Source organism: Lutra lutra, chromosome 7 (genome assembly GCF_902655055.1).
Source record: "Lutra lutra chromosome 7, mLutLut1.2, whole genome shotgun sequence".
Lineage (NCBI taxonomy): Eukaryota > Metazoa > Chordata > Mammalia > Carnivora > Mustelidae > Lutra > Lutra lutra.
Window position 1 is genome coordinate 68,768,643 of NC_062284.1, and position 27,189 is coordinate 68,795,831.

General features: G+C 38.0%; 1 protein-coding gene across 11 annotated transcripts in view; it reads right to left on the minus strand.

Moving 5' to 3' along the window:
• The window catches only part of ATP8B4 (ATPase phospholipid transporting 8B4 (putative)), a 290,737-nt gene that overhangs the window by 82,340 nt on the left and 181,208 nt on the right, over positions 1-27,189 (minus strand). For 10 of the 11 annotated variants that reach the window (XR_007128694.1, XM_047737429.1, XM_047737432.1 and 7 more), the window contains 4 exons: positions 24,044-24,202; positions 17,787-17,875; positions 15,062-15,258; positions 3,349-3,557 (listed from right to left, as the gene is read on the minus strand). Coding sequence is in view for 10 of the 11 variants with exons in the window: in XM_047737429.1 (XP_047593385.1) it covers positions 3,349-3,557; positions 15,062-15,258; positions 17,787-17,875; positions 24,044-24,202 (654 nt within the window). In the remaining variant the exon portion in view is untranslated. The remainder of the gene's footprint in view (positions 1-3,348; positions 3,558-15,061; positions 15,259-17,786; positions 17,876-24,043; positions 24,203-27,189) is intronic. The other variant, XM_047737433.1, reaches the window with a different exon arrangement.

The window sequence follows — 27,189 nt, forward strand, 5'->3', positions numbered from 1 at the left end:
TACTAGATGGCATTATGAGTTCAAAGGTAGACTTTTTAGGAGTGGTTTCAAACTATAGGCCTAGACACAGTGATTAATCCAGAGAAATACCCAGGTTTGCCCAAGATAGAACTAAAATGCAGTATGCATTAAAAGAAAATATAAAGCTCATGATCATGTACTTCTGTAAATTTTATCATTCTGCTATCACATTACCTATGATGTTTGCCAGAGGCAAATTTTTGTTTTCCACTTTATCCTGGGGCATTCAAAATGACATCCTAGACAGACCAATTCTCACCAATATTAGAGCCTGGTGAGTACATCTCCATCTCGGTTTGGGCCAGGTACAGCTATGTAATATCAAGATCAAATTAGCATGTAAATGTTAAACAGTGTCCATGCCCCCATGGACACATAGACAAGTATGTGCCAAATATTTAAAAATAATTTATCTTAGTATAAAGCCAATATATCCTTATTATAGATAAATTGGAAAATACAAGATGTTTACAGTAGAAAATAAAAATTACTAATAATCCCACCCCCTAGGGATAACAAATATTTATAGAGTTTCTTTAACATCGAGTGTGTGTGTGTGTGTGTGTGTGTGTGTGTGCGCTCAAACATATATTTATCACAGAGTTCAAAAATGCCTGGTTCCTGCTGTTTTTAACCTAAGAATTTGTGAGAATTTCTCTGCTCATTAAAATTCTTTGTGAATCTAAATTTGAATGGTTGTATAATAGCTGTATAGCATAATTTATTTTAGCTTTCTCCTCTTCGGAAGCTTTTAAGATTTTTCTAATTTTTGCTTAGCATTTGAAGATTTAATGCCATTTACCAAGACTATATTTCTTGCAAAGATAGTAAGAATTTCTTGGATCAATCCTGTGCCAGCCACTTGTATTATCACTCATTTTCATAACAAACTTGTGAAGATTTTTCACTCCTGTTCTACGAGTGAGGGAACCGGAGAACAGAAATCCATGGGAAATTACTAAACTGAGGCTAAAATGTCAGCCTTGTATGTTTTTGAACCTGAGTCTCTCTCTTTTCACTACACAACGCTATGACCCAGAAAAGCCTCTGATGAATCAGTATTTGCTGTTTTTCTGGAGCACTGGTCTAAATCTGGACTGCTATGTGACTGCAACATGGGCAGAATCCCCAAGCCAGTGAATGAAACTTGACATGTTCCTAGAATTTAAATCTCAAACTCACTAAGATTATGCTCCAATCATTGTGCCGTAAGGCAGTAACTCATAACGGATAAAAACGAAACAAAGCTGTGCCTTCCTGTAAAAGGACCCCTCAAAAGGGAGCATGCTTATAAAGGTGGTGATGAAAGTGAAGAAAAGTTAAAGATGTTGAAGAAAATAAAAGTTCTGAGCTAGAAAACAGATTTAGATAAATCAGAGTAGAATGCCCAATTTTCCCAAGGCTGGATATATGATATAAACAAGACCAATCTATAGGAAAACAAGAAAAAGTGATTCTTGAACATTCTGTGAGTACTTTAGTAAGAATATATTTAAATGACATCAAAAATACATAAATTATAATAGTATATAAACTAAGGGATTAAAGAGGTTAGTTAAATATTTCAGTTCTGCATTTTACTAGGGAAATTGCAAGAGTCATGGGATTTGGAAATTTGGAAATTTGCAAAGGTCTTGGGATATATATACTTGTGAAAATCAAGGGCCTTTGCTAAAAATAGACCTGTGACAAACATCTCTACAAAGAAATCCTGGTACACATGTCTGATAAGTTACTTAGCATTATTTCCTAAAAGTGATATTATCATTATTATGTTATTATCAATATGTTCCATGACAAAAAAAAAAAATCCAAAATGTCCTCCAAATTAAAAATATCTCTGTGGGGCACCTGGGTGGCTCAGTGGGTTAAAGCCTCTGCCTTCGGCTCAGGTCATGATCTCAGGATCCTGGGATAGAGCCCCACATTGGGCTCTCTGCTCAACAGGGAGCCTGCTTTCTCCTCTCTCTCTCTCTCTCTCTCTCTCTCTCTCTGCCTGCCTCTCTGCCTACTTGTGATCCCTGTCAAGTAAATAAATAAAATCTTTTAAAAAAATTTCTACTACTCTGGCTAAAATTTTCCCACTTAAACTACTCTTTGGGCTCAGCCAGTATTTTTAGAAAGCTCCTAAAAATTATGTAAAAAAATTTTTTTAGGGTAAGTCTCTATTTTACCTACAAGTTACTGTAATAGTGATAAGAGAAAAGCACAGTGTAACTGAGGGCTTATGGAAGGCCAGATTAAGAAATGTCTGGTTCTCACCCAGAAAGGGGGGAATTAGAGCAGAGGAGAGGTGGGTTAAAGGAGTGGGGGTACAGCAAAGGGAGGTCGAGAGGCAGCAGAGTATAAAAATCAACTTCTTGTGTTTCTTAATTTTGTTCAAGATCAAATCTTACTTTAAAATATTTGGCAATGTGTAAAGCTTCTTATCAGGAGACAAAGGGAAGTTTTTCCTCTCTTTCTCAGTTATTTCTTCTTGAAATTTCTGTACCGAAAACCTGGGCACTCGGAGTCAGTGAAGAGAGATCAGGAATCCAAGACACCCAATGGAAACCTTCAGCTAATCTCCCATGCTTTCAGCAGAACTATCTAATAACTGGCCAAAATCAGAGTGACAAGGGTCACATATAAAAAGAATGCCTGAAAATCTTAATTCAGAGCAGGTGTCCTGACAAGAGCAAACAGGAATTGGATAGTAATGATATAGCTTGTCTGGTCACTCAAAATAGCCCTGTGCAGTGTGAATTCTTAGGAATGAACTATAAATTCTTACAAACACAGGCCCTAACATCACTTCCAGAGCTGTTAGGAAGCAAGTATGAAACACTGCTTTTACTGAGCAAATTAAGTTGCAAAAAATTTTTCCTCCCTGGGATATGGGTATATTAAGCACCTGGAGCATAATTACACAGAGCACCAAAAGCAATCTCAGATAGTATCAGATCTAACCCCTATCTCTATTCCCAAATGGTAACAAATACAAAGTTTCATCTCAATTATTCAACATTCATTGAAGAAATATTTAGTGAGTGTTTATTATATGCTGAGCACCATGTTAGATGCTGGCAGTACCCATATTAATAAGAAAGCCAGAAATAAATGGCTTGTCTTACAAAATAGAGTTGCTTATGGTCTTTAAGAACTGTTAACAGTATCAGTAAGAGGGGCGCCTGGGTGGCTCAGTGGGTTAAAGCCTCTGCCTCAGCAGGGAGGCTGCTTCCCCCCTCTCTGCCTGCCTCTCTGCCTACTTGTGATCTCTGTCTGTCAAATAAATAAAATCTTAAAAATATATATATATCAGTAAGAAAGAAGAACTCTTTCCCTTACCATAGATTTTCCCATTAATAGAACATTTTTTAAAAGTCATGATGTTTTGAGTGAGGGTTCCTGTTTTGTCAGAGAAAACGTATTCAATCTGGCCCAGTTCCTCATTGAGAGTAGTTGTCCGAGCTTCAGCAGGTGTGGATTTTCCAGAGTAATACATCTTCCGATCCCAGTTTATAAAATAACTGTGTCCCAGACGAATCACTTCCATACTTCATCCATTAAAATGGAGAAAAAGAAATGCTCCATCAATTTCAGAACACACAAATCTTTGCCAAAGTAAGAAGTCCATCAAAGTCTTGAGAGTGTAGGAGAAAATATGGATGCTCCATCCCCAGGTTCTAGTGACCTGCTGAGAAGCATCTCAGCAGAGTCTGATTATGAACCTGCCAAAGTTATTTCCCTGAAACACCATGAAAAAATAGAAGGACTCTGCATAAAACCTTGGAGAATGTCCCATGGGTCACCATTTATATTAAACAGGCCCAGTAGAAATTTCCTAGGTAACCTAAGTTGGCATTTCTCTTATATCTTAGCAGAAAGTGACTATGATTAAAGATGTTTGTCAGAAAGAAGATCTAAAGAAATGTGTACGTTGAGGACTTTCTCTCTAATACATTGTTTGATGTGCTTTGCTTTGTCAAAAGAGATAAAAGCAGCAGCTCTATAATGCACTAAGCAAACCATAATAGATACTGAGTAAATCTCAATATTGTAATTATTGTTGTTACACTACTTTGCCTCTTTGCCAGGAAAAGAGCATTGCTTCAGGTTCTAGTGGTAATTTATGACTTTCCAACTCTAGAAGTGAAATTTCTATGGCCAAATGTATGAACTTTTAAAATCTTTGTCATATATAAGACTAAATCAATCTCCAAAAATGTTAACATTGTAAGTTTGTGCAATTAGGTTACTAAAAATTATCATTTACTATGTATAATGTACATACATACACATCATAAAAATGTTATCAATTTATCACTTGTATTTTAATTTTGTTTCCACTATTTTTGCATGAAGAAGTTTTCTTTTTAATTGATCAAATTTATCAATAGTTTATAGTTTCTCTTTTGGGAATTTTGCTTAGATAGGATTTCCCTATGCCAAGATTATATATACAAACATCTTTATTTTTCTCCTGGTTCTTTACTGAATTTTACCCCATTTAATTCCTTTTCACAGTTGGAATTTTTATAAATATGATGTACATACAAGGTGCTAATTTCAATTTTTATGAAGTTTTTTCATCATCATTTATTGAACAACAAATCTTTTCCCTTACTGTGTTGGGATGCTCCCATGCCACCTATAAATTATCTTCCTCACTAGAATCTACTCTAGGGATTTCACTTTTATTCCTTAATATGTCACTTAGTGGGGGAGAAAAAGATAGTGGGGGAGTAAGTGACCCTATTTCAAATGGTCCCCTGAAATGAGGTAGATATCTACCTGACCATTCTGAATACCCACAAAATCAGCCTGAGATGTAAGAAGATATATTTAGATCTCACAAAAAGACTATCTCTGGCAGTTGGTCTCGAGGTATGAAGTGGGGAGCTGTGATTTTTGTGGGTAGATATTGAAAGATAAATGGAAGTGGGAGAGCCTCTGGGATCCTGCACCGCTGGCGTGCAAAAGGCTCCCATGCTGGGGACCAGGCACAGACTCACAGACCAGTAGTGGCAGGGAAGAGACTTTATGGCAACTCCCCAGACTGAAACCTCAAGCTGCAGGGGAGTGCAGGAAAATTGGGGGTGGCTATGGATTTTAGAAGCACAAAGGACAGAGACACACCTGGACCTGGAAGCAAGCGCTGGGAGCACTGCTGTGGGATGCACAACCCAGGAATCTGCAGTTTTAATAGCACAGACAGAAACAGAGATAGTGTGACATGGAGAGCTCAGTGGAAAGCAGATTGAGATCTCTCTGTTCTGAGACAGAGGTTTGGTTATGGTCACTTCTGCTCTGACTCTCAGAAGAGACACAAAAGCCCCAAAATACCGGTTTTCACTGAGCCCTTTCCCACCTCCCCCCAAAGGGGGCAGGGGAACTCTGCTCAAACAGGGTTGCCTGAGTAACAGCATGGCAGGCCCCTCCCCCAGAAGACAGTCTGGAAGAACAAGAGGAAGCCAATCCTGAGGTCCCTATAAAACAGGTGCATCTTGCTTGGGTTGTGGTCAATAATTTGGACTCTGTACATTCCCTCAACCACCCCTCAATAGAATGACTAAGAGAAGGAACCCCTAAAATAGGAAAGATTCACAGACTGTGACCTCTGCCACAGAACTAATGGATATGGATATAAGCAAGCTGTCAGAAATAGACCTCAGAGAGTTATAAAGACAATAGCTAGGATGGAGAAAACCATTAATGGCAACATAGATTCTCTAAGGGCAGAAATGAGAGCTAATCTGGCAGAACTTAAAAGTGCTATCAATGATATCCATCTAATCTAGCTGCTCTAACAGCTATGGTAAACAAGGCAGAAGAACGATTTAGTGATCTAAAAGACAAATTGATAGAAAAGAAGGAACAGGAGGAGGCCTGGAACAAACAGATTAAAATCCATGTAAACAGAGAAATAGATAGTAATATAGCAATAGTAAAAGAGAAATAATAGTAAAAGAGAAATAATATTAAAAGAGAAAGAAATAAATAACACCATGAAACGTTCCAACGTCAGAATTATTGGGATCCCTGAGGGGGTGGAGAGAGAGAGAGAGGACTAGAAGACATATTTGAGCAAACTGTAGCTGAGAACTTCCCTAACCTGGGTAATGAAACAAGTATTCCTGTCCTAGAGACAGAGAGGACCCCTCCCAAGATCAAGGAGAACAGAACAATGCCCTGGCATGTAATAGTAAAACCTGCAAATCTTAGAACTAAGGAAACCATCTTAAGGGCAATTAGGGGGAAAAGATTCCTTACATACAGAGGGAGGAACATCAAAATAACATCAGACCTGTCCACAGAGACCTGGCAACCCAGAAAGGACTGGCAAGACATATTCAGGGTACTAAATGAGAAGAACATGCAGCCAAGAATACTTTATCTGGCAAGCCTGTCATTCAGAATGGATGGAGAGATAAAGAACTTCCAGGACCTACAGAAACTGAAAGAATATGTGACCACTAAGTCAGCCCTGTAAGAAATGTTAAGGCTGGATGGCTTCTATAAAAGGACAAAGACCCCAAGTGTGATATAGAACAGAAATTTACAATATATAGAAACAAGGACTTCACAGGCAACATGATGACAATAAAATCATATCTTTCAATAACCACTCTCAATGTAAACAGCCTAAAAGCTCTCATAAAATGGCAGAGGGTTACAAATTGGATAAAAACACAGCACCCATCCATATGCTATCTAGAAGAGATTCACTTTGAAACTAAAGATACATCCAGACTGAAAGTGAAGTGATAGAGAACCATCTTTCATGCTAATGGACCTCAAAAGAAAGCTGGGGTAGCAAAATTCTCATATCAGACAAATAAGATTTTAAGCTAAGACTTTAGTTAGAGATATAAAAGGACACTATATATTCTTAAAGGGTTTACCCAACAAGAAGATCTAACAATTGTAAATATCTATGCCTCCAAAATGGGAGCAGCCAACTACATAAGCCAACTGTTAACCAAAATAAAGAAATATATTGATAATAATACATTAATACTAAGAGACCTCAACACTCTATTCTCAGCAATTGACAGAGCATCTAAGCAAAAAATCAACAAAGAAATAAGAACTTTGAATGACACCCTGGACCAGGTGGACCTCATAGATATATACAGACATTCAACTCTAAAACAACAGAATACTCACTCTTCTCGAGCACACATGGAACTTTCTCCAGAATAGACAACATACAGTGTCAGAAATCATGTCTCAACTGATACCAAAAGACTGACATTATTCCCTCCACATTCTTAGACCACAACACTTTTAAACAGGACCTCAATCAGAAAAAAAAGTTTGGAAGAAATTCAAACACCTGGAAGTTAAGACGGTCCTGCTCAAGAATGTTTGGGTCAACTAGGAAATCAAAGAAGAACTTAAACAATTCATAGACACTAAAGAGAATGAAAATACACATTTTCCTACAGGATATGGCAAAGGCAGTCCTAAGGGGGAAATACATAGCCATCCAAGTCTCAGTGGAAAAAAAAAAAAAAGAAAAGAAATATCCCAAATACAGAAACTATCCTTAAACTTTAAAGAACCAGAGGATCAACAACAAGTTGAGCCCAAATCATGCACAAGAAGGGAAATAATTAAGATCCTAGAAGAGATCAATGAATTAGAAATCAGAAATACGGTAGAACACATCAACAAAACTAGAAGCTGGTTCTTTGAAAAAATTAAGATTGATAACCCACTTGCCAGACTTACCCAAAAGAAAAGAGAAAGGACCCAAATTAATAAAATTATGAACAAAAGGGAAGAGATCATGACTAACGCCAAGAAAATAGAAACAATCACCAGAAATTATTATCAACAACTACATGCCAATAAATTAAGCAACCTAGAAGAAATGGATGCATTCCTGGAAACCTATAAACTTTCAAGACTGAAACAGGAAGAAACTGACAACCTGAATAGACCAATAACCCGTAACAAGATTGAAGCAGTGATCAAAAACCTCCCAAAAAACAAGAGTCCAGGACATGATGGATTCCCTGGGAAATTCTACCAAACATTCAAAGAAATAATACCTACTCTCCTGAAGCTGTTTCAAAAAATAGAAACAGAAGGAAAACATCCAGACTTATTCTATGAGGTCAGTATTACCTTGATCCCAAAACCAGGCAGAGACCCCATCAAGAAGGAGAATTTCAGACCAATATCCCTGATGAATATGGATGCCAAAATTCCCAACAAGATCTTAGCTAATAGGATCCAACAGTACATTAAAAGTATTATCCATCATGACCAAGTGAGATTTATCCCTGGGATGCAAGAGTGGTTCAACATTCACAAATCAATCAATGTGACAGAACATATTAATAAAAGAGGAGAGAAGAAACATATGGTCCTCTTAATTGATGCAGAAAAAGCATTTGACAAAATACAGCATCCTTTCCTGATTAAAACCTTTCAGAGTATAGGATAGAGGGAACATTCCTCAATTTTATAAAATCCATCTATGAAAAATCCACAGTGAATATCATTATCAATGAGGAAAAGCTGGGTACCTTTCCCTTAGGGTCAGGAACATGACAAGGATGCCCTCCCTCGCCACTATTGTTCAAGACAGTAGTAGAAGTCCTAGCCTCAGCAGACAGACAACAAAAAGAAATAAAATGTATTTAAATGGGCAAAGAAGTCAAACTCTCTCTCTTCGCAGATGATATGACACTTTATGTGGAAAACTCCACCCCCAAATTACTAGAACTCATACAGCAATTCAGCAATATGGCAGAATACAAAACCAATGCACAGAAATCAGTTGCTTTTCTATACACTAACAATGTAACCATAGAAAGAGAAATTAAGGAATCAATTCCATTTACAGTAGCACCAAAAACCATAAGATACCTAGAAATACACCTAACCAAAGAGGTAAAGGATCTATACTACAGAACACTTATGAAAGAAATTGAGGAAGATACAAAAAGATGGCAAAATATTCCATGTTCATGGATTGGAAGAATAAGCATTGTTAAAATGTCTATCCTGGCCAAAGCAAGCTACACTTTCAGTGTCATCCCTATTAAAATACCACTGGCATTTTTCAAGGAGCTAGAACAAACAATCCTAAAACTTCTATGAAACCAGAAAAGACCCAAATCACCAAGGGAATGTAGGAAAAGAAAAACAAAGCTTAGAGCATCATGTTGCCTGACTTCAAGCTATATTACAAAGATGTGATTACCAAGACAGCATGGTATAGGCACAAAAACAGACACATAGACCAGTGGAACAGAACAGAGACTCCAGAAATGGACCTTCAACTCTGTGGTCACCTAATCTTTGACAAAGCAGGAAAAAATACCAAATGGGGAAAAAAAACAGTCTCTTCAATAAGTGGTGCTGGGAAAATGGGACAGCTACATATAGAAGAATGAAACTGGACCATTCTCTCACAGCATACACAAAGAAACTCAATATGGATGAAAGACCTCAATGTGAGACAGGAATCCATCAAAATACTAAAGGAGAACATAGGCAGTAACCTCTTCGACATCGGCCACAACAACTTTTTTCAAGACATGTCTCCAAAAGCAAGGAAAACAAAATTGAAAATGAACGTTTGGGACTTCATCAAGATAGATAACTTCTGCACAGCTAAGGAAACAGTCAACAAAACAATAAGACAACCCACAGAATGGGAGAAGATATTTGCAAATGACACTACAGACAAAGGGCTGGTATCCAAGATCTATAAAGAACTTCTCAAACTCAACACCCCAAAAACAAATAATCAAGTCCAAAAATGGGCAGAAGACATGAACAGACACTTCTCCAATGAAGACATACAAATGGCTAACAGATATGTGAAAAAATGTTTATCCTCATTAGCCATTGGGGAAATTCAAATCAAAACCACATTGAGATACCACCTTACAGCAGTTAGAATGGCTAAAATTGACAATGGAAGAAACAACAAATATTGGAGAGCATGTGGAGAAAGAGGAACCCTCTTACACTGTTGGTGGGAATGCAAGTTGATAGAGCCACTTTGGAAAACAGTGTGGAGGTTCCTCAAAAAATTAAAAATAGAGCTATGCTATGACCCAGCAATTGCATTACTGGATATTTACCCCAAAGATACAGATGTAGTGAAAAGAATGGCCATATGCACCGCAATGTGCACTGCAGTAATGTCCACAATAGCCAAACTGTGGAAAGAGATAAGATGCCCTTCAACAGATATATGGATAAAGAAGATGTGGAGTGTGTGTGTGTGTGTGTGTGTGTGTGTGTATGATTATAAAGAAGATGTGGTGTGTGTGTATATATATACATACACACACAAACATGCACATGCACACAAACACACACACACATACATACATACATACATACATGGAATATTTTTCAGCCAACAGAAAAGATGAATACCCAACTTTTACATTAACATGGATGGGACTGGAGGAGATTATGCTGAGTGAAATAAGTCAAACAGAGAATGTCAATTGTTATATGATTTCACTCATTTGTGAAACATAGGGAATAGCATAGAGGACATGAGGAGAAGGAAGGGAAAAATGAAGGCAAGGGGGATTAGAGGAGGGAGACAAATCAACAAGAGAGACTATGGACTCCAAGAAACAAACTGACGGTTTTGGGGAGGATGGGTTAGCCCGATGATGGGTATTAAGGAGGGCATGTATTGCATGGAGCACTGGGTGTTATACACAACTAATGAATTACTGAACACTACATCAAAAACTAATGATGTACTGTATGGTGGCTAACATAACATAATAAAAAAAGGAAAAAATACATTTCTTATTTTCCTTATTGCAGCTTTATAAAATTTGGCAATACCTGGGAGGATGTGAGAACACATTCTCTTTAAAAATTCTTAGCTATAATTACTCACCTATTCTTACTGATAGAATCAATGTGTTCATTTATGCAAACTTTAGAATCAATGTACCAGCTTTCTCATAAAACTTATTTAAGACTTGTATTAAGTGTACATTAAACTTTTAATTATTGGAAAAGAACTAATATTTTACTATATCAATGCCACTTCAAGGAGAAGGATAAATCTTTATAGTAATTCAATTTTGAAATTGGTATTAGGTAATACCTAATTCTACTGGTAAAGAGTTTTAGTTTAGTTTTGGTTTGCCTTTGTTTTTTATATAAGTCCACACCGTAGATTGATAGATGTGTTCCTGCGCATTGTATTTTTTTATTGATAAGATCATTGTTTAAATTGTTGTTGACCTAAAGGAATGTCTTTTTTTTTTAACATTAAAAGCTTTTTTCTAATAGTAAGAAATGTGATTATGACACAAAATCAGACATTTAAATGAATTATCTTACTAAGAGACTCACAGGATTATTCAATTGGATTTCCTAGGTCTATAATCCCATTGACTATGCTCTTACTTTCTAATAGAGTTATTATCATTTCAGGTTCATGACATCTCTTCACTGATATTTTGCTATATGTCTTAGTACATTAACAAGGTCATCCAGAAGAGTGTAACACAGTAATGACAATAGCAAAGACCCATTTCTGATCTTAATGGGAATTAAGCCTTCATTTTCTCATCTGTAAAGTGAGAACATTTATAGTGGCCTGATTATGCTAACTCTGAACATTTGTCTCCCTGAAGACAAAAGATGAAACCAAAATCCTTTCTAGCATTACATTCTATGCTCCTAATATTTCCCTCTCCAAAAGTGGTATGGTGCCCATTCATTTTTGACCTATTTAAATGGTAACACTTTTTTTCACCTAAACTAAAAATCACACTATGACTCTGTAGAATCCTACAATATAAAAATAAAGTCATATTCTGAATTTGTTTATATATTTTCCTTTTATAGTTTACCCATCTGTACCCCCCACTTCTCCCCGCCACACTTCCTTGTAAATTCCTTGCTAGCTTTTCCATTTCAGCTTTGTTTTCCTTATCTCATTCACTAAAAAAAAAAAAAAAAAAAAAAAAAGCACTTATAGTGGACCAAGCACAGTGCTTTGCCTGTAATAAGCAGTCCATCAGCGCTGAATGAATGAATCCTGACCCTAATTTCACCAGTAAGGACATTAAGACCAAGAAGTTAAGTGACTAACCAAAGATGACACGAATAATTAACCACAGAGCCAAGACAAGAATTCAGGCAATTGATAAAACCAATGCAGACCTGACCTTAAGAATGGCATTACGGAGGTAGCTGTACAAACAATATGAAGATTTCATCTTTCAGAAGTGAGAGAGCTCCCTGAAAACTCAAAGCAAAATGAATGCAATAGCATCTGATCCTTCTGTACCACACTTCAAACCAATGGAAGTATTGCAAATTAATTTGGACTCTTAGATCTTAAAATAGTCTGTGGAGAGGAAGGGTATCCTTTTTATTTGGGAAAGAGGATTTAGGAGAGTCATAGTGGAACATTCAGCTCTTTGTCTTGTAATGGCAGAAAAAAGGAGACAAATGTTCATAGTTAGCATAATCAAGTGCCTAGTGTTTTCTGCCTGAATGCTCAAAGAGCAGGCTTATGATTCCACCCATCTGTGGCTAAACAAGCAAAGTCGAAATGAATTCCTATTGCTTTGGGAAAAAAGAAAACCACCCAACATCTAATTCCTTGGGAATACACGGCTGCATTTCTTAAGATGATGTATTAAAAAACTGTAGCTGGGTATGCTTTAATACTACAGATAAACAAACTGACAGCACAGAAATATTTTACCAACATCAACACCCTCTGTTCATGTGGAATTGTTAACCATTCAAAGTAAATTCAACACTTTTACCCTCGAGTGACATAGAGTCCTAATTTATTCTTTGTACCTAGTTGAAAGCCTAGAGGAAGATTTTATAGAAGGCCTCCCTTCCAAAGAGAAAAACCTGAGGGTTCTCTTCTTGTAGGTCTCAGTCTTTAGGACTGAGCAACCTGAAATTCCTTGGAATGCTCCTCCCCTCGTGTTCAGATCAGAATCACTGCTCTTGTTTGTTGAGAGGAAAGCTCACATTTACCCTCATCATTACTATGCCTTACAACAGGTACAGAGCTCTAGACTCTTTTTTCCTTTTCTTGATGTCTTCACTGAGTAATAAACCAGACACAGTTTAGGGAGAGAAGTCGTGCTTTGGATCTTGGTTATATCCCTAATCAGCCCCATGAGCTTGTACAAATAATCTCATTTCTGAAAGAAGTTGGGCAGTAACTACTTTAGAAGGTTGTTGGGAGGCATAAGTAAGATAAAGTATATGGAAGCACTTTATATAAAATATAAAATGTTATCTGGGGTAAGGTGGTATCATTTGGAGCAGACAGGAACTCAGATCAATTATTTTAATCCTGCCATTTCACTGAGCAGCACATAGTTCATAAACAAACTGAGGCACAGAGAAGCCAAGCGCTTTCTTCAAGGTCACGCAGCTATTTGTGGTCGTGCCAAAACCAGAACCTGGGTTTGAACTATTCCACTTAGGTTTTCTTTTCATTACTGCAAGAGACACATTAGAAGGAAAAGGAAGGCTAACTTGGGAATCTAGCCTTGACCTCTACAACACCAATCTTTCAAATCATTAAGTGAAAAATGCCAACGCACTTCAAAGAAAGAACATGCACAGAATATACTTCCTTTGTGAGGACATATGAAACTGCACATGTACAGATGGTAAGCCACCATGAGCATTTATGGTTCGTTTAGGACATAAAAGGAAAGCTATAAAAGCTGACCGTAGCTCTTCTGGCAAAGAGCAGGATTTACTACAGACTTTATAATTGGATACAAGCATAAGAGGTCCTCGGAATCAAAGATGAGCCAGTAGGATACAGTTTAAATAGAGCCTGCTCTGACCACAGCTCCAGAAGGCCCAGAGCAATTTGCGGTGTTGTGGCCACATGCCACTACTTCAAGTAAATTTCCCACAAGTTGACATTTCAGTTTCCTGACTGCTCTCCAAAACAAGGGTGGATTTTGTGCATTGAACTTCCCTTGCTTCATCATAGCCAGGATTTTGGAAAGAGAGAAAAAGAAGCTTGTAAAAATTAGTGGGGATTTAGAGCCGGTAATTTTTTTGTATTATTAAAGTACTGGTGATGAGGGACGTCAAACAACCACGTCTCACCCTGGCTCCAGTGCCTTTGAGATAGTCTGGTGCAATCTTGGTAGGATTAGGACCAAAAGTATCTCAGCTACACACTCTAGGGCCAACTTCTAAGCCTTATCGAATACACACACACAAATACACATATATATGTGCCTATACAGTATTGTGTGTGCGTGTGTATGTATGTGTGTGTGTGTGTGTGTGTGTGTGTGTGTGTGTGGAGAGAGAGAGAAAAAGAGAGGTCATTTTAGCTCTTTTTTGTGAGACCAAATCTAGAAATGACAGATGGTATTGTGGTGGGCGTTACAACTCATACTTATTTAACAATGGACAGGTGCTACCAACTATATTTCAACTTTTTTATGTTATAGTTACAATAATAGGAAAAATTAACATTTCTCAAGCTCTTACGATGTGTCAGACATTCTTTTAAGAGCTTTACAGTCTGTTTACTCTTCACTATTAAGTAAAATGCTATTTTCTTTTCTTTTAAAATCAGGAAACTGAGGACTGGAAAGTGAAATAACTTGCCCAAGGTCATGGAGCTACTAAGTGGTGGAACAGAATCCAAATCTGCGTATCTGGAGCCAGACTAGTGGCAGGGAGTCACCATCAGAATAGATGTCCCCAAGTATTCTTCCATTTCTTACCCAATATCAACCCGATTCTAACTGATTAGGTTGCATGAGACACTATAGTCCATTTTTCCAAAGAATAAGATCCCTAAGAAACCAGATCGAATCAAGGATAAAATAAAATGCATTTATTATAATTTGAAAATGTAAAAGTTAAGCAGATTAAGCAGTTTAGTTGCCTGATTTGTAACAGATGTAGCAAATCATAAGCAGTTAAAGCAAGACATCGACCACACTGTCATCATTTTAAAACAAAAATGATTACAGAACATGATTATGCACAATGGTCTTTTGACAAAGTGGCTTACCTATAGTATAAATTCTCATCTTACCTCACATATAATGAAATGGGTACAACTGTATTGAGGATTATAATATATGACCAGAATGTTAAGAATCCTGAGAAGACAGAGTTCTTCTCTCCTTCATTCCAAAAGAGGAAAGTTCTGAATTGGTCTCCAACTTGATTCTCCCAGATTGAATTTCCTATTGCAAGAATAATTCCCAAGCATACCAGAAACCCAAAAATCTGAAATGAGAATAGAAGTCTGGCTAAGGTTAACTTGAACCCAAAACTCATCATCCCAACACAATACCGTTACACTCCTAACTCCAAGAAATGGTCATTTGAAAAGATAGGCAAAGCTCTTCTTACTTATCATTAATCATACAAGTAAAATTCAATATTTTCATGTTGGAACTTGGTAAAATATTTTACATGCATTTTCTCACTTAATTCTCCCACTGATTGTCTGAGATAGGGACAATCATTATTCACAGGTTAAGAATCAAAAACAGAACAAAATAAAACAGAAGCACAGAAAGATTATGTAACTCATCCATGGTCACAAAGCCAATAAATTCACACCCTTGATTTGTGATGAGTGCATATACTTAAGTGGCTTAAGTAAAGAAGGTCATATGTCCTGATTTGCCCTGGTCCTCCCCAGTTTATATCTGTTGTCCAGATGTCATACTAATTGTGCTTTCTCCTTTCCCCTTCAAAAGTGTCCCTGTTTGAATTATAAATTATATGGTCACCCAAGGCATAAAAGCAAAAGGAAGAAAATGTCAGGGATAAAGAATAATCTGAGACTAGTCAAGACTCTTGGCCACAGATCTAGCTGCACAATCCTTATTTACGGTCCACAAAATAAAGAAGGATTAATAAACATACAGCATGACATGGATGTTTTTTCTTTTGAGATTAAAAAATAGTGGGAAGCAATCTGAAAACTGTTAGCCAACTCTTAAATTGGGATTAGTATCAGGATTAGCAAAGCAAACATTTTGGAGGCATCTAGAAAGAGAGCAAGGTTCGTTCAAATGCCAGCATTGGAAAGGAAAGACACAAAGTCAGTGAATAGGTAAGACCTGAGCCGAACAAGGGATTCTGGGGACTTTGTTTTGCCAAGTGTCATACTGTGTTAAGAGACAAGACCAACCACTGTTGAGGGAGGAGTGGGGCTAGGGAATAGAAATGTATTGAACTTATTTCCTTTTTCCTCCAAGAAGGAATATTCTGGCATTCTAGGACTGCTTTCCTCTTTATTCATTCATGAACAAAATATACATGTAGAAGACATTTATTTAGAAAAAAAATATGGAAAAACCTGACTTACAAGTACCTTAGAAAACCATGTATTAGAGAAAAGTAGAATTGTAAATTCCTGAAATCCTACCAATTTGATACCTGTATCATGGTATCCTCTTTTATTTCAATGATTAATACTACAAATTAATTGAAGTGAATTACTTTAAGAGCATTAAAATTGGTGGTACTTGGCATTAAATGCCCTAAGTAGGATGGACTCAGTTTCTAATTCTAATAATGGATTATTCGATTTTCTAGTATGAAAAGGTGGGATAGTCTCTCCTTCACAATCAGTAATCTTACTCTGTGGTGGACATACATACAATTTCCATGCAAGCCCTGAAGTGGGGTTAGGGCCATTTAAATAGGGAATTCCAGGAGGGGACACAAGCTAAGCACGTCCCCTCGGCCCTGGAGTCTCTGCCCCGAGGGGATGGGTGTAGTGGGAGTTCTGAGGATACCAAATGTAAAACACAGAGCCTGTCCAGTATTTTGTGCCCAGTAAGAGTTCACTTCCTTCTTTCTTTATTCAGAGTCCCACTATCTTATATCAGTTAGGCAAATATATATTGAGCTCAGATTCTTTATAATTGATTGTGAGTCTGCGATTGGGGTGGCGGGGGGGCTTGGTTCAAAGTCATTGTCCTCATATTTAAAGTCAATGTCTTCCAACTTAATTCCAACATAAGGAGGCAAAGCAGTATTACACAAAAAGTCAGATAACAATCAGATGCACAGCATGAGGAAGCACAAGATTAACTGACAAAAGTGTAGCATGCAAGGAATAGTCAACTGTTTTTGGTAAATGAATGGTAGGAAAAAAATGTCAAAAAATGCAGAAAAGAACAAAAATTCAGAGGAAAGAAATAATCCCATGTTAAGGAGGTTCAGAAGTTTTGTGAAGGAGGAAAACTCTGACCTGGCCTTAGAAGATTCATAAGCAGAACCAGCTACACAATTTGTGGAGCCCAGTGCAAAATGAAAATACGGGATCCCTTGTTCAAAAATTACTGATAATTTCTACATGGCGATAGATGAATAAACCAAGTATGAGGCCCATTTGAGTGGGGAACCTGTGTAATTACACAGGTCACATACCCATGAAGCCAGCTCCATCCACAAGCTATGTTGAGAAGACATGAGCAAAGGTAAGACAAGAAAAGAACTGAACTACCTCAAAAATTATGTTTTCTTTTTTTAAAAACAAATACTTGAAACATGGAGAACTTGCAAGACCATGACAGCCTCCATAAACACTATCTTCCCTCTCATGAAAAATTCCACCCATGAAATTATAATCTAGAAAGTAGAGGGCAATATAACTAGGCCCCAGAAGAAAATCACCAAAAACAAATTACACAAGGAGAATGAAGATTTCTGAAAGAATTCCCAGCAACATATAAGAAATATATTAAAATAAAAATGACAAGTGATTTTCCCCTAATTTTGTTATAGTATCTTACCCATATTACTAGAGTATTCAACAGTTTATCGATGCTTGTCCTCTTAAACTTTGTCTTACCGCTGTTCTGCATTAATTTAGTGTCAGGACCTGCCAAAAAAAATTAAATAGCAACTTTAAAACGATTTAATGATGTATTACTACCATTAGTATTTATCATGTCAAATGTTCCTGAAAGGAGAATAACATGTTTTTCAAAATAATGTAACTTTTATTAAGAACGTGGGCCATTTTTAAGTTGTATAAGATTCTCAACTGGTAGCTTAGTAACAACCCTGGAGACTGCAAGAGAACTGGTCTCCTTGGAATAGGACAAATCCAGATAGAACCTGCAGCTGAAATGTTTGAGAAATGCTATTTTTTCAAAAATCTGTGTATGGTTGTGGTTGTAGTTGAAGAAATGAAAGGTAACAAGGCCAATCCAAGTGAGGAATAATTTGACATGTTAAAAAGAATGCAGTAATAAACATAACTCAGTACAATGAGATCAAAAATGGAAAGTTAAAATCGGCAATCAAATTCTGGATCTGTTTCCCAAAAAGATCTGGGGTGCCTTTATGGAGAAACTGGAATAAATGCAAACAAATACATCAGCATATAAGTTAAACCTTTATTGTATATTGCACAATGTGCATATAATATATACTTTTTGTAAGGGCAGGAATTGAATCTTATGTTAGCTTTATTTCAGATAAATGCATTCTCTCATGTTCACTAAGTCCCTTGCTCAAGTAATTCTTTTTAAATTTTTTTATTTTTATTAACATATAATGTATTATTAGCCCCAGGGGTATAGGTCTGGTGAATCGCCAGGTTTCACACTTCACAACACTCACCATAGCACATACCTTCCCCAATGTCCATAACCCAACCCCCCTCTCCCAAGCCCCCTCCCCCCAGCAACCCTCAGTTTGTTTTGTGAGATTGAGAATCTCTTATGGTTTGTCTCCTTCCCAATCCCATCTTGTTTCATTTATTCCTTTCCTACCTCCTCAAACCCCCCACATTGCCTCTCAACATCCTCATATCAGGGAGATCATACGATAATTGTCTTTCTCTGACTGCCTTATTTCGCTAAGCATAATACCCTCTGGTTCCATCCACGTCGTCATAAATGGCAAGATTTCATTTCTTTTGATGGCTGCATTGTATTCCACTGTCAGGTAATTCTAAGAATTATTATTAACTGCTTTTGAGTTAGATAACTAGATGATTAACAAAAGAGAATATTAGAATATATTGTTAAGGAAATTCCACTAAATGGAAGCAATTAAGCTTTAATTATATCTAATTCTATTGTTCCTCTCCACATCATCTTCCCCTTATTGTCATCAATCCATGTAGCCATTTTAATGTAGGAGAGAGGAAAATTGAAAGATATTAAAGGAGAGAGGCACACGTAAAATTTTATCCCATCCTAAAAGTCAGGGAAGAATGAGAACATCCTTAGAAGACTTTCATTTACTTAAAATACAAATGGAAGCAAAGACTGGGGTCTCATAAAATTCAGTCTGAAGATGGAAATTATACTCCACTGTCCTATTCCCAACTACTGCTGTGTAAAGGAGACCACCCACATTTTCTCAGAATTGTTTATTAAAATCATATGGACACTGAGGGTGGGAAGCATTTCTTGTATAGTAAAGATCATAAAGGGCAAATGAAGTTTGTGATTAGTAAAAGCTGAAATACTGACAGACCCCAGTTTTGTGCTAAAATTTTATATTTCTTAGGCATACCTATACACACAGAGCAGCAGAGAACACACCTAGGGGATTTTAATCATTTGTCTAAATATATCTACAGATGCTGATTCACACATCTCTTCTTCCACTCATAGCCACAGATCTTGAAAGAATTTCTGTACTCAGCAGCCTCTGTTTTCTTAGCTCCTACTTATTACTCAGCCCAGTTTCAGATGTAGTGTTATTATCAAAACTCTCCATACCCCCCCAACCCCTAGTGATATACTCATTCAGGGACCTATTATTTACCAACCTTACAAATACCATGGGCAATAGTGAGCTTTTCAAATTACACACACACACACACACACACACACACACACACCATCTGTTTGAAAAACCTAACAATTTCTTCCCAGTGCTCTTAGGATAAAGATCGAAGTTCTGGACACGGACCACAAGGCTCTTTATGGTCCAGATCCTATCTACATCTCTCATCACATGTCTATCTTTATTGTCCATGTTCTCTATACTCCACACTGGCCTTAAGTTGTGTTTTTGTTTTTGTTTTTTAACCTCACCATTCTCAGTCCTGCTACAGGGACTTTGTCCACGATGTGACTTTTAATTAGCTTGCTCTTTCTCTTTATATTGCTCCACACCATACTCATGTGAGTACATGTTTTTTTTTTTTTTTCAGAGCACTTATCTCAGTTTGAGGTTATATATTCATTACAACAATTATCTGAGATTAAGGTCTCTTACTTCTACTGGAGTCAAAACCACAGGAGTGAATGGACTTCATTAGTCTTTGCTCACATTCTTAATCAGAAATTAATAAGAAGTATATTGCCTGCCACACAGTAGGCACTCAATAAATAGTTGATAAATTTATTAAGTACCTGCTATGTTTTTAGGTGATGTGCAGATATGCTTTTCATCTATTATCTCAAATAATGCTTAATATAATCCAATTAATTAGGTATTATTACCCTTAATTCACTAATAATGAAACAAACTTAAAGTATTTAAGTAACTTGCCTGAGATTTCTTGTCTAGTAAGTATCAGAACCAGAATTCAAACCCAGATATATCTACCTCGGAAGTTCTTTGCTCTTTGTCACTATTTTTAAAACTATATGAAATACTCCATTAATTCATTAATTCATGGACTCATTCAATCAATGTGTATTTAAGACTAAGACTCATTCAGATTCCAAACAGGAATAGATGACACACTGGACAAGGATAACTGGAGAAAAAAAAAATTTTTCAAAAGGGACTCTTTACAAAACTGTGGGTAGGTGTGCAGGGGAAGAAAATGTTCATGCAGTAACCAAAGACTTAGCAGCAATCAGGATGTTTCTCTAGCTAAGCTAGAAGGAAGTGGTTACTGGACCCTAAAGGACAGTATAGAGTTTGCAGCCTTTAAGAAAGAGTGACTTTAACAATTATATGATCTCTTGGATAAGAGGAATTTGAGAGGCAGGATGCGGGGTTGTGGGGGGATAGGGAAGGAAAAAATGAAACAAGATGGGATCAGGAGGGAGACAAACATAAGAGGCTCTTAATCTCAGGAAACAAACTGAGGGTTGCTAGAGCGAAGGGCAGTGGGAGGGATGGAGAGGCTGGGTGATAGACATTGGGGAGGATATGGGCTATGGTGAGTTCTGTGAAATGTATAAGACTGATGAGTCACAGACCTGTACTCCCGGGGCAAATAATACATTATATGTTAATAAATAATAAAATAAAACTCACATTTCCAAACTCAAAAGAGGAAGGAAGGAAGGAAGGAAGGAAGGAAGGGAGTGACTTTAGGTTGAGGTACCCAGTTAGCCTGAAGTGACTACTTCCGGAGGAAGTCTGGGGGAATAAATATCAGGATCTCAGTCTTCTTTCTCCCTTTGACCTCTTTCCATGACAATGGAAAGCCTAACTACAATGACAGAGCCTAACTATAAGTCAAAATTCAAGGAAACCTCTTAGTGTAAACCATACAAATCAGCTTCCCAAGGCAGAAAGAAGAGTGAAAAAATGGGACAGTAGATCTGGAGGGGCAAATGAAAAACATCCAACAAAAAAATCTACTGTACTGGTGCTGACTCCCATGAATTTCTTAAATGAAGACATCTTCTCCACTCAGAAACAAGACTTCCTCCTCTCTTGAGCGAAAGAAAAGCTATTACTAGGGAGGCATGGCCTGGCTGTTAATGCATATTAGACCCTTGCAAATTATAGATTTGTAGAGTAAACCATGTCTATGTCAACAATATTCCTTACACAATCCTTAGTTATAAGAAGAGTAATAGAAAAAGAATAGTTAATAATTCATTTTGGATAACTTTCCTAAGATCTAAGTGTTCACCTGGAACTCGTTCTCCAAATTAGATGTCCTAAGATTTGGAGGTTCTGAGACACTCCTCTGTTCAAATCTGACATTGACCAAACCAACCATTCCCCTGCCTGTCACTGTTCTAGCTAAGCTTTCTGTTAACATTCATCCCCAGACTAAAGTCAATGCAGGCATTCTCTGCTTTACAAATATCTGCCTCATGAAGAACATCCAATCCATAATACAAAAAGCAGAGGATATTCCCCCACTTCTGCCTGCCAAAATCCAAAGAGCAGTACATCAGACCAATCCTCAGTCTTTGAAGCAGGCAGTGCACTCAGAATTGATGCTGGATGGAAGAAGGAAAGAAAGTAATATTTGTCAAGCATCCTCTGCCATATGAATGTTCTTCCTGAGTCTTCACAGTGACTCTCTATTATCCCCATGTTATAGCAGAAGAAACTAAAGCTTGGGAAGTTCAAGTAACTAAGGCTTAACATCCTACAGCTGCTAAACAAATCTGAACCCAGCTCTGTCCAATCCTAATTCTGGGAGCTTTCTGATATACTTCTTGAGGAGGGGGAGGGGGACCTGTTCAATTTACCATCCAACTTCCTTTTATGTAGGCGCATCCTCCCAGAACGAAACTTAGGCAGAAAAACGTGGCCCCTGAGTGGCTCACACAGCTGTCCTAATGTTACATGCTGTAATTGAGCCATAGTCCTGAATTAGTCATTCTAAGCAAGTTCACAAAAATGCAAACACAACGTTGAGCTATAACCCATTCCTGGGATGAAGCTCCCCACAACTTCTGTGATGACAGGAACCAAACCTGGAGGACCCTTCCCACTAAAGGAGTTTCAAAAATTCTCCCCCTCCTTATGTGGGAAGATAAGTGGAGGCTAATATATAAGCCTAGCTCTTTTTCTTAATGCAAGAAAGATGCAAATAAGAAAATATGTGACCACAGGTTTACTTCCCTAATGAGTAAAAACATCTGATAAGCAAATCATGAAAGCAGATGCATCCCCAGATAAAAGCCCACATACTGCCATCCTTCTAGGGATTTCTCAAGACCTTACAATGGCAATACCCCAAGCAGCGAGAGCCTTGCTGACACCCACAGCTGAGAGTATTTAGGAGAAATTGAGAGGATTTTCTAGGTTTGGAACACTTTTGAGTCTTTAATAAACATTTGTTGTTGTTGAAGAAAGTCAGTTAGGAAAAACATTCCAATTCTGATTGCACATATAGTCAATGGACCTAAAAACACATCTTAATTTGATGTCATAATAAACAGGATTTTTAAAAATCAAGGGCTGGCAATGGAAGCCATGAGTACAATCTGAGTGGCTTTATGTAACGGAGCTACTGTTAGCTTCCTTAGCAGAAGAATGCCACCTTGGGCCTGTAGAGATAAAGTTGAGACAGGAAGTGGCCAGCAGGAAGAGTAAAAGGCACTTTCCCTCCCTCCCAGCCTCCTCCCCGCTTCCCTCTGTCATGCACAGTCTTTCCAGGCCCCACTGTGCTGCTGACAAATAGAAGAAGCTACAGAGTATAAACAGAAATGATTGCAGGATCTCCAAGAAGTCTCTTCCAAAAGGGTCGCTTGACCTCTGCAAACTACAAAATTAACAGCAGAGCAGTGTGGGGCGGGGTGCTTCTTTCACACACTTCCCCCACTTTAAAGGCAGGTAGATTCTTATATACATGATGGGAGTGATTGAGATGAAGTTCAAGAAAGAGAAATTAAACAATACCTAGCACCCACCGAGCAACTAAAGCCCAAGCACCCCTTAAGAATGGGTTCCTGGGGGCACCTGGGTGGCTCAGTGGGTTAAAGCCTCTGCCTTCGGCTCCGGTCATGATCTCAGGGTCCTGGGATAGAGTCCCCCATCGTGCTCTCTGCTCAGCGGGGAGCCTGCTTCCCTTCCTCTCGCTCTGCCTGCCTTTCTGCTTACTTGTGATCTCTGTCTGTCAAATAAATAAATAAAATCTTTTTAAAAAATTTCTTTAAAAAAAAAAAAATGGGTTCCTAATGCCAGTGGTTCCTCACACGGCACCCCCCCACCCAGTCCAGTCTATTCCCAGGGCAATGGTGCTGCCCTCTGCTGAGCCCAGAGCAGCACCTTGAGTGGAACAAAAGCACCTTCCTCATCCAACCTGGAGAGGTGAAGACAGCCCAGGCAGACCTCAAGACAGGCTCCCCCATAACCAACCCAGGGCAGTCAGCCGTACCTGCAAAAATAACCATTCCAAAACACCAGCTGGTATTTCTCAGGATGCAGCCCCTCAGGATTACATTCTCATTGTTGAGGGTGTGCTTGCTGTCCTTCCAGGAGAGAACTCCCACGAATTTATCTAATTTGTTGTTGGGCGCCTCACAGACAACAATCCCTGTAAAATAAAAAACAAAAACAAAACCCTGTTTATGACTGACCTCAAACTCTCTTTAGCAGTCCACCAGACTGTGTTACCACCCTCCTTCTAATACACAGCATATTTTTATTTTCCTTCTCTTTTTGACAGGGCAATGCTATATATACAAGACTGTGCTAGAAAAAATAAGCTTGGTGGTGGCGGGGGTGGGGAGCGGGGACAGTCTGCTGCAGGGCAGGGGTACAAAGATGGAAATCTATCAAGTGTTTTAACACAGCTTTCTGCACTTTCCAAGTAAGAATGAAAAAGTTGAGAGCCATGGATTTTTTTCCTTAAATAAAAATCACTCCCCTCTACGTCTAGTTTGCAACAATGATTTCTGAAAACATAAAGCAGGGACTATCTTAAAAGTTTTTCGTCCTCTCTTTTTACTTAATGTGAATTTTCAAATAGGTTAGGATGGCACACTTCCAGCTTCACAACCAAAGTTAATTAGGTCTTTCTAGGCTCATCATCAATAATTTGGGGGCGGGGGAGGGGGTCCTATGATGTTCCTCCCCCTGGAAACCTGGGCCTTGTATGCCACATGTGTCTGAGAATGCATGTGATTCCTTTCAGCTGTTGTATGCTTCTTATCTTGATTAGATGCAGAGTTCTGGGGACCCTCAAAGCTACCATATAACTTGTCCCAACCTGGCCAGAAGACATTTCTAGTTTTTTTAAATTCCAGGCCCATTCCAAACCAAGGGTATGCCCATTCCAAATCAATAAATCAATTCGTTCCATTATTACAATAAGAAAATATACTTTCAGAGTAGGAGTTCTTTTGACAGAAAGCGAAACCAGAAATAATGTTGCAGGGACCCTGTCACAACTTAAAACTATTAGATTAAATACGTTTGCATTACAAATGGTTAGGGTTAAACTTTCATAAGAAATGAGCACTAAGACTTGAAAGACAAGAGGGAGAGATGAAGGAAAAGAGGAAGGAATAAGAAAAGAAGGCAGTGGATAGATCCAGATGGGCTCAAACCCAACTCAGGGGTGAGATTAGCACCTCTCAAGAACAATAAAAATACATGGATTTAATCAAACCCAAAGTGTAGGTTGGAATCTGACAAATGACATTTGAAACTTAAGAAAGAAGTTTTCAGCACTGACTGAGGAGAAAGGAGACCAGCCCACCCTAGAGACCCTCTGTAGTACTCACACCACTGACTGAGCACCAGAATTTAGGGGCTTACATGGACACCCTTCCTTCCTGCAATGGTATTTGTTCCTTTTAAAGCTCTTAGAGGTGACAGCAGCCAGTTTTCACATGGCCTGACCACTCCTGACCAACCAGATCACTAACATTGGATCTTGCATGAAAAATATAAAAACAAACAAGAAACAAAAAGGAGTGAAGGACTCCAGCCCTCAGGACTACTCTTTCCAAACTCCATTTTCCCTTTCCCAGTTGTAACAAAATTGCTGCCTAAACGGCCCCAACTCAACAACATTCCCTGGCAGCTTCCCAGACATCCACCAGTAAATCAGAGTGCTGGCAAGAGGATGTGGGCAAGGCTAGACAACCAGTACAAAGACATTCTTCAAACAAAGGGATGTACCTAAATTCTGGTTGCTCCCATTATAGCCTATCACTCATATTAAAAAGTAAATTGAGATGGATTTCAGCTGGCCCAATTTGTTTGGACAATTAGGTTGTGGAAGAGGGGATTTTTTTTCTAAATTCTAAGAATTCGTTACCTTTTTCTTCATGACCAATAATTTTAATTCTTAAAAATTGCAGAAGCTTAAATTTAATATCACCAGCAAAACCTACAAAAATATTGGGTGATAGCAACCCTTAGAACTTATTCTAGTTTCTGACCAAAGACTCAATTTCTCAAGTCTTCAAAGTTGGCCACCAAAAAAATAAATAAATAAATAAATAAATAAATACCAAAAAAAAATGTGTTTTCTGCAATAACAACATGATTCCCAGTCCCTGCCAAAAGGAATATAAGAAACAGGCTCATTTGGTCATTTTTATTGTCGCAAGCAGTGACTGACAGGGAGACAAATACAGCCTTGAACATGTTGGCTCACTCCTCCCTAGCCTCAAGGCTCATCCACTTCTGGCCTGACACCAAGGGTGTGGTTCTAGACAGGAACAGGCAGTAAGGCCAAAGTGTTCTGCCTAAGCTCTTGAAGGCCAAGCCCCAATTCAGACTTTCTCAAAGAGTGTGGTCCCACTGATTTAAGTACTAAATACAGACCCTGGTCAAAACAAAATGGGTGGGGGGACAAAGCCAAACTACATATTTTATCTTCAGAAGTGCTCAGCCTCCCTTTTCTTAGGCTTGTTAGCGTCAAATACTTCCAAACTTCTATTCTTCCCTTTTCTAAATAAGAGTGACTCGTTTCCTCTGAAGGGAGTACTGTATTCATTTCTGTATTCCATAACTTACCATAATGCCTACACAATAAATATTTGTTGGAGAGACAGCAAAAAAATTCATATGGCTTTAAGAGAAGTACGGAAATGAGAGGGGAGCTAGAGTAGATCTAGGATGAATGAAAGAAGTGGGTATATTTCCATGGTAATAATGATAAAGAGGATTGAAAGGCCTAACAGCCTCGCCATCTTGGGAGGCTTAGGTTGACCTAACTCTAAAAAGATGCAAATAGATCTGGAGACAAAAGTGAGAACCTTTAAAGTTCATTAGAAGCAACCAAATACATACTCTAACCATAAAGCACAATAAGGAGTAGGGGAAAACTTAAGACCCTTCTACCTTTTCCTAATAGTATCCAAGAAGAATTAGAGGCAGTAAACAGTTTGACAATGGATGAGAAGACAGTTTAGGAAAAACGGCATTTTCTCTTAGACAGTTGTTCACTGAAAACGTGAATTTGTGCTCTAAACATCTTAAATGGGAGATAAAACAAATGGGAAAAAATCATGTCAGTAACGAAATAGAAATACAATCAAACTACTTTGTTTACTTGTTTGCCCCCTG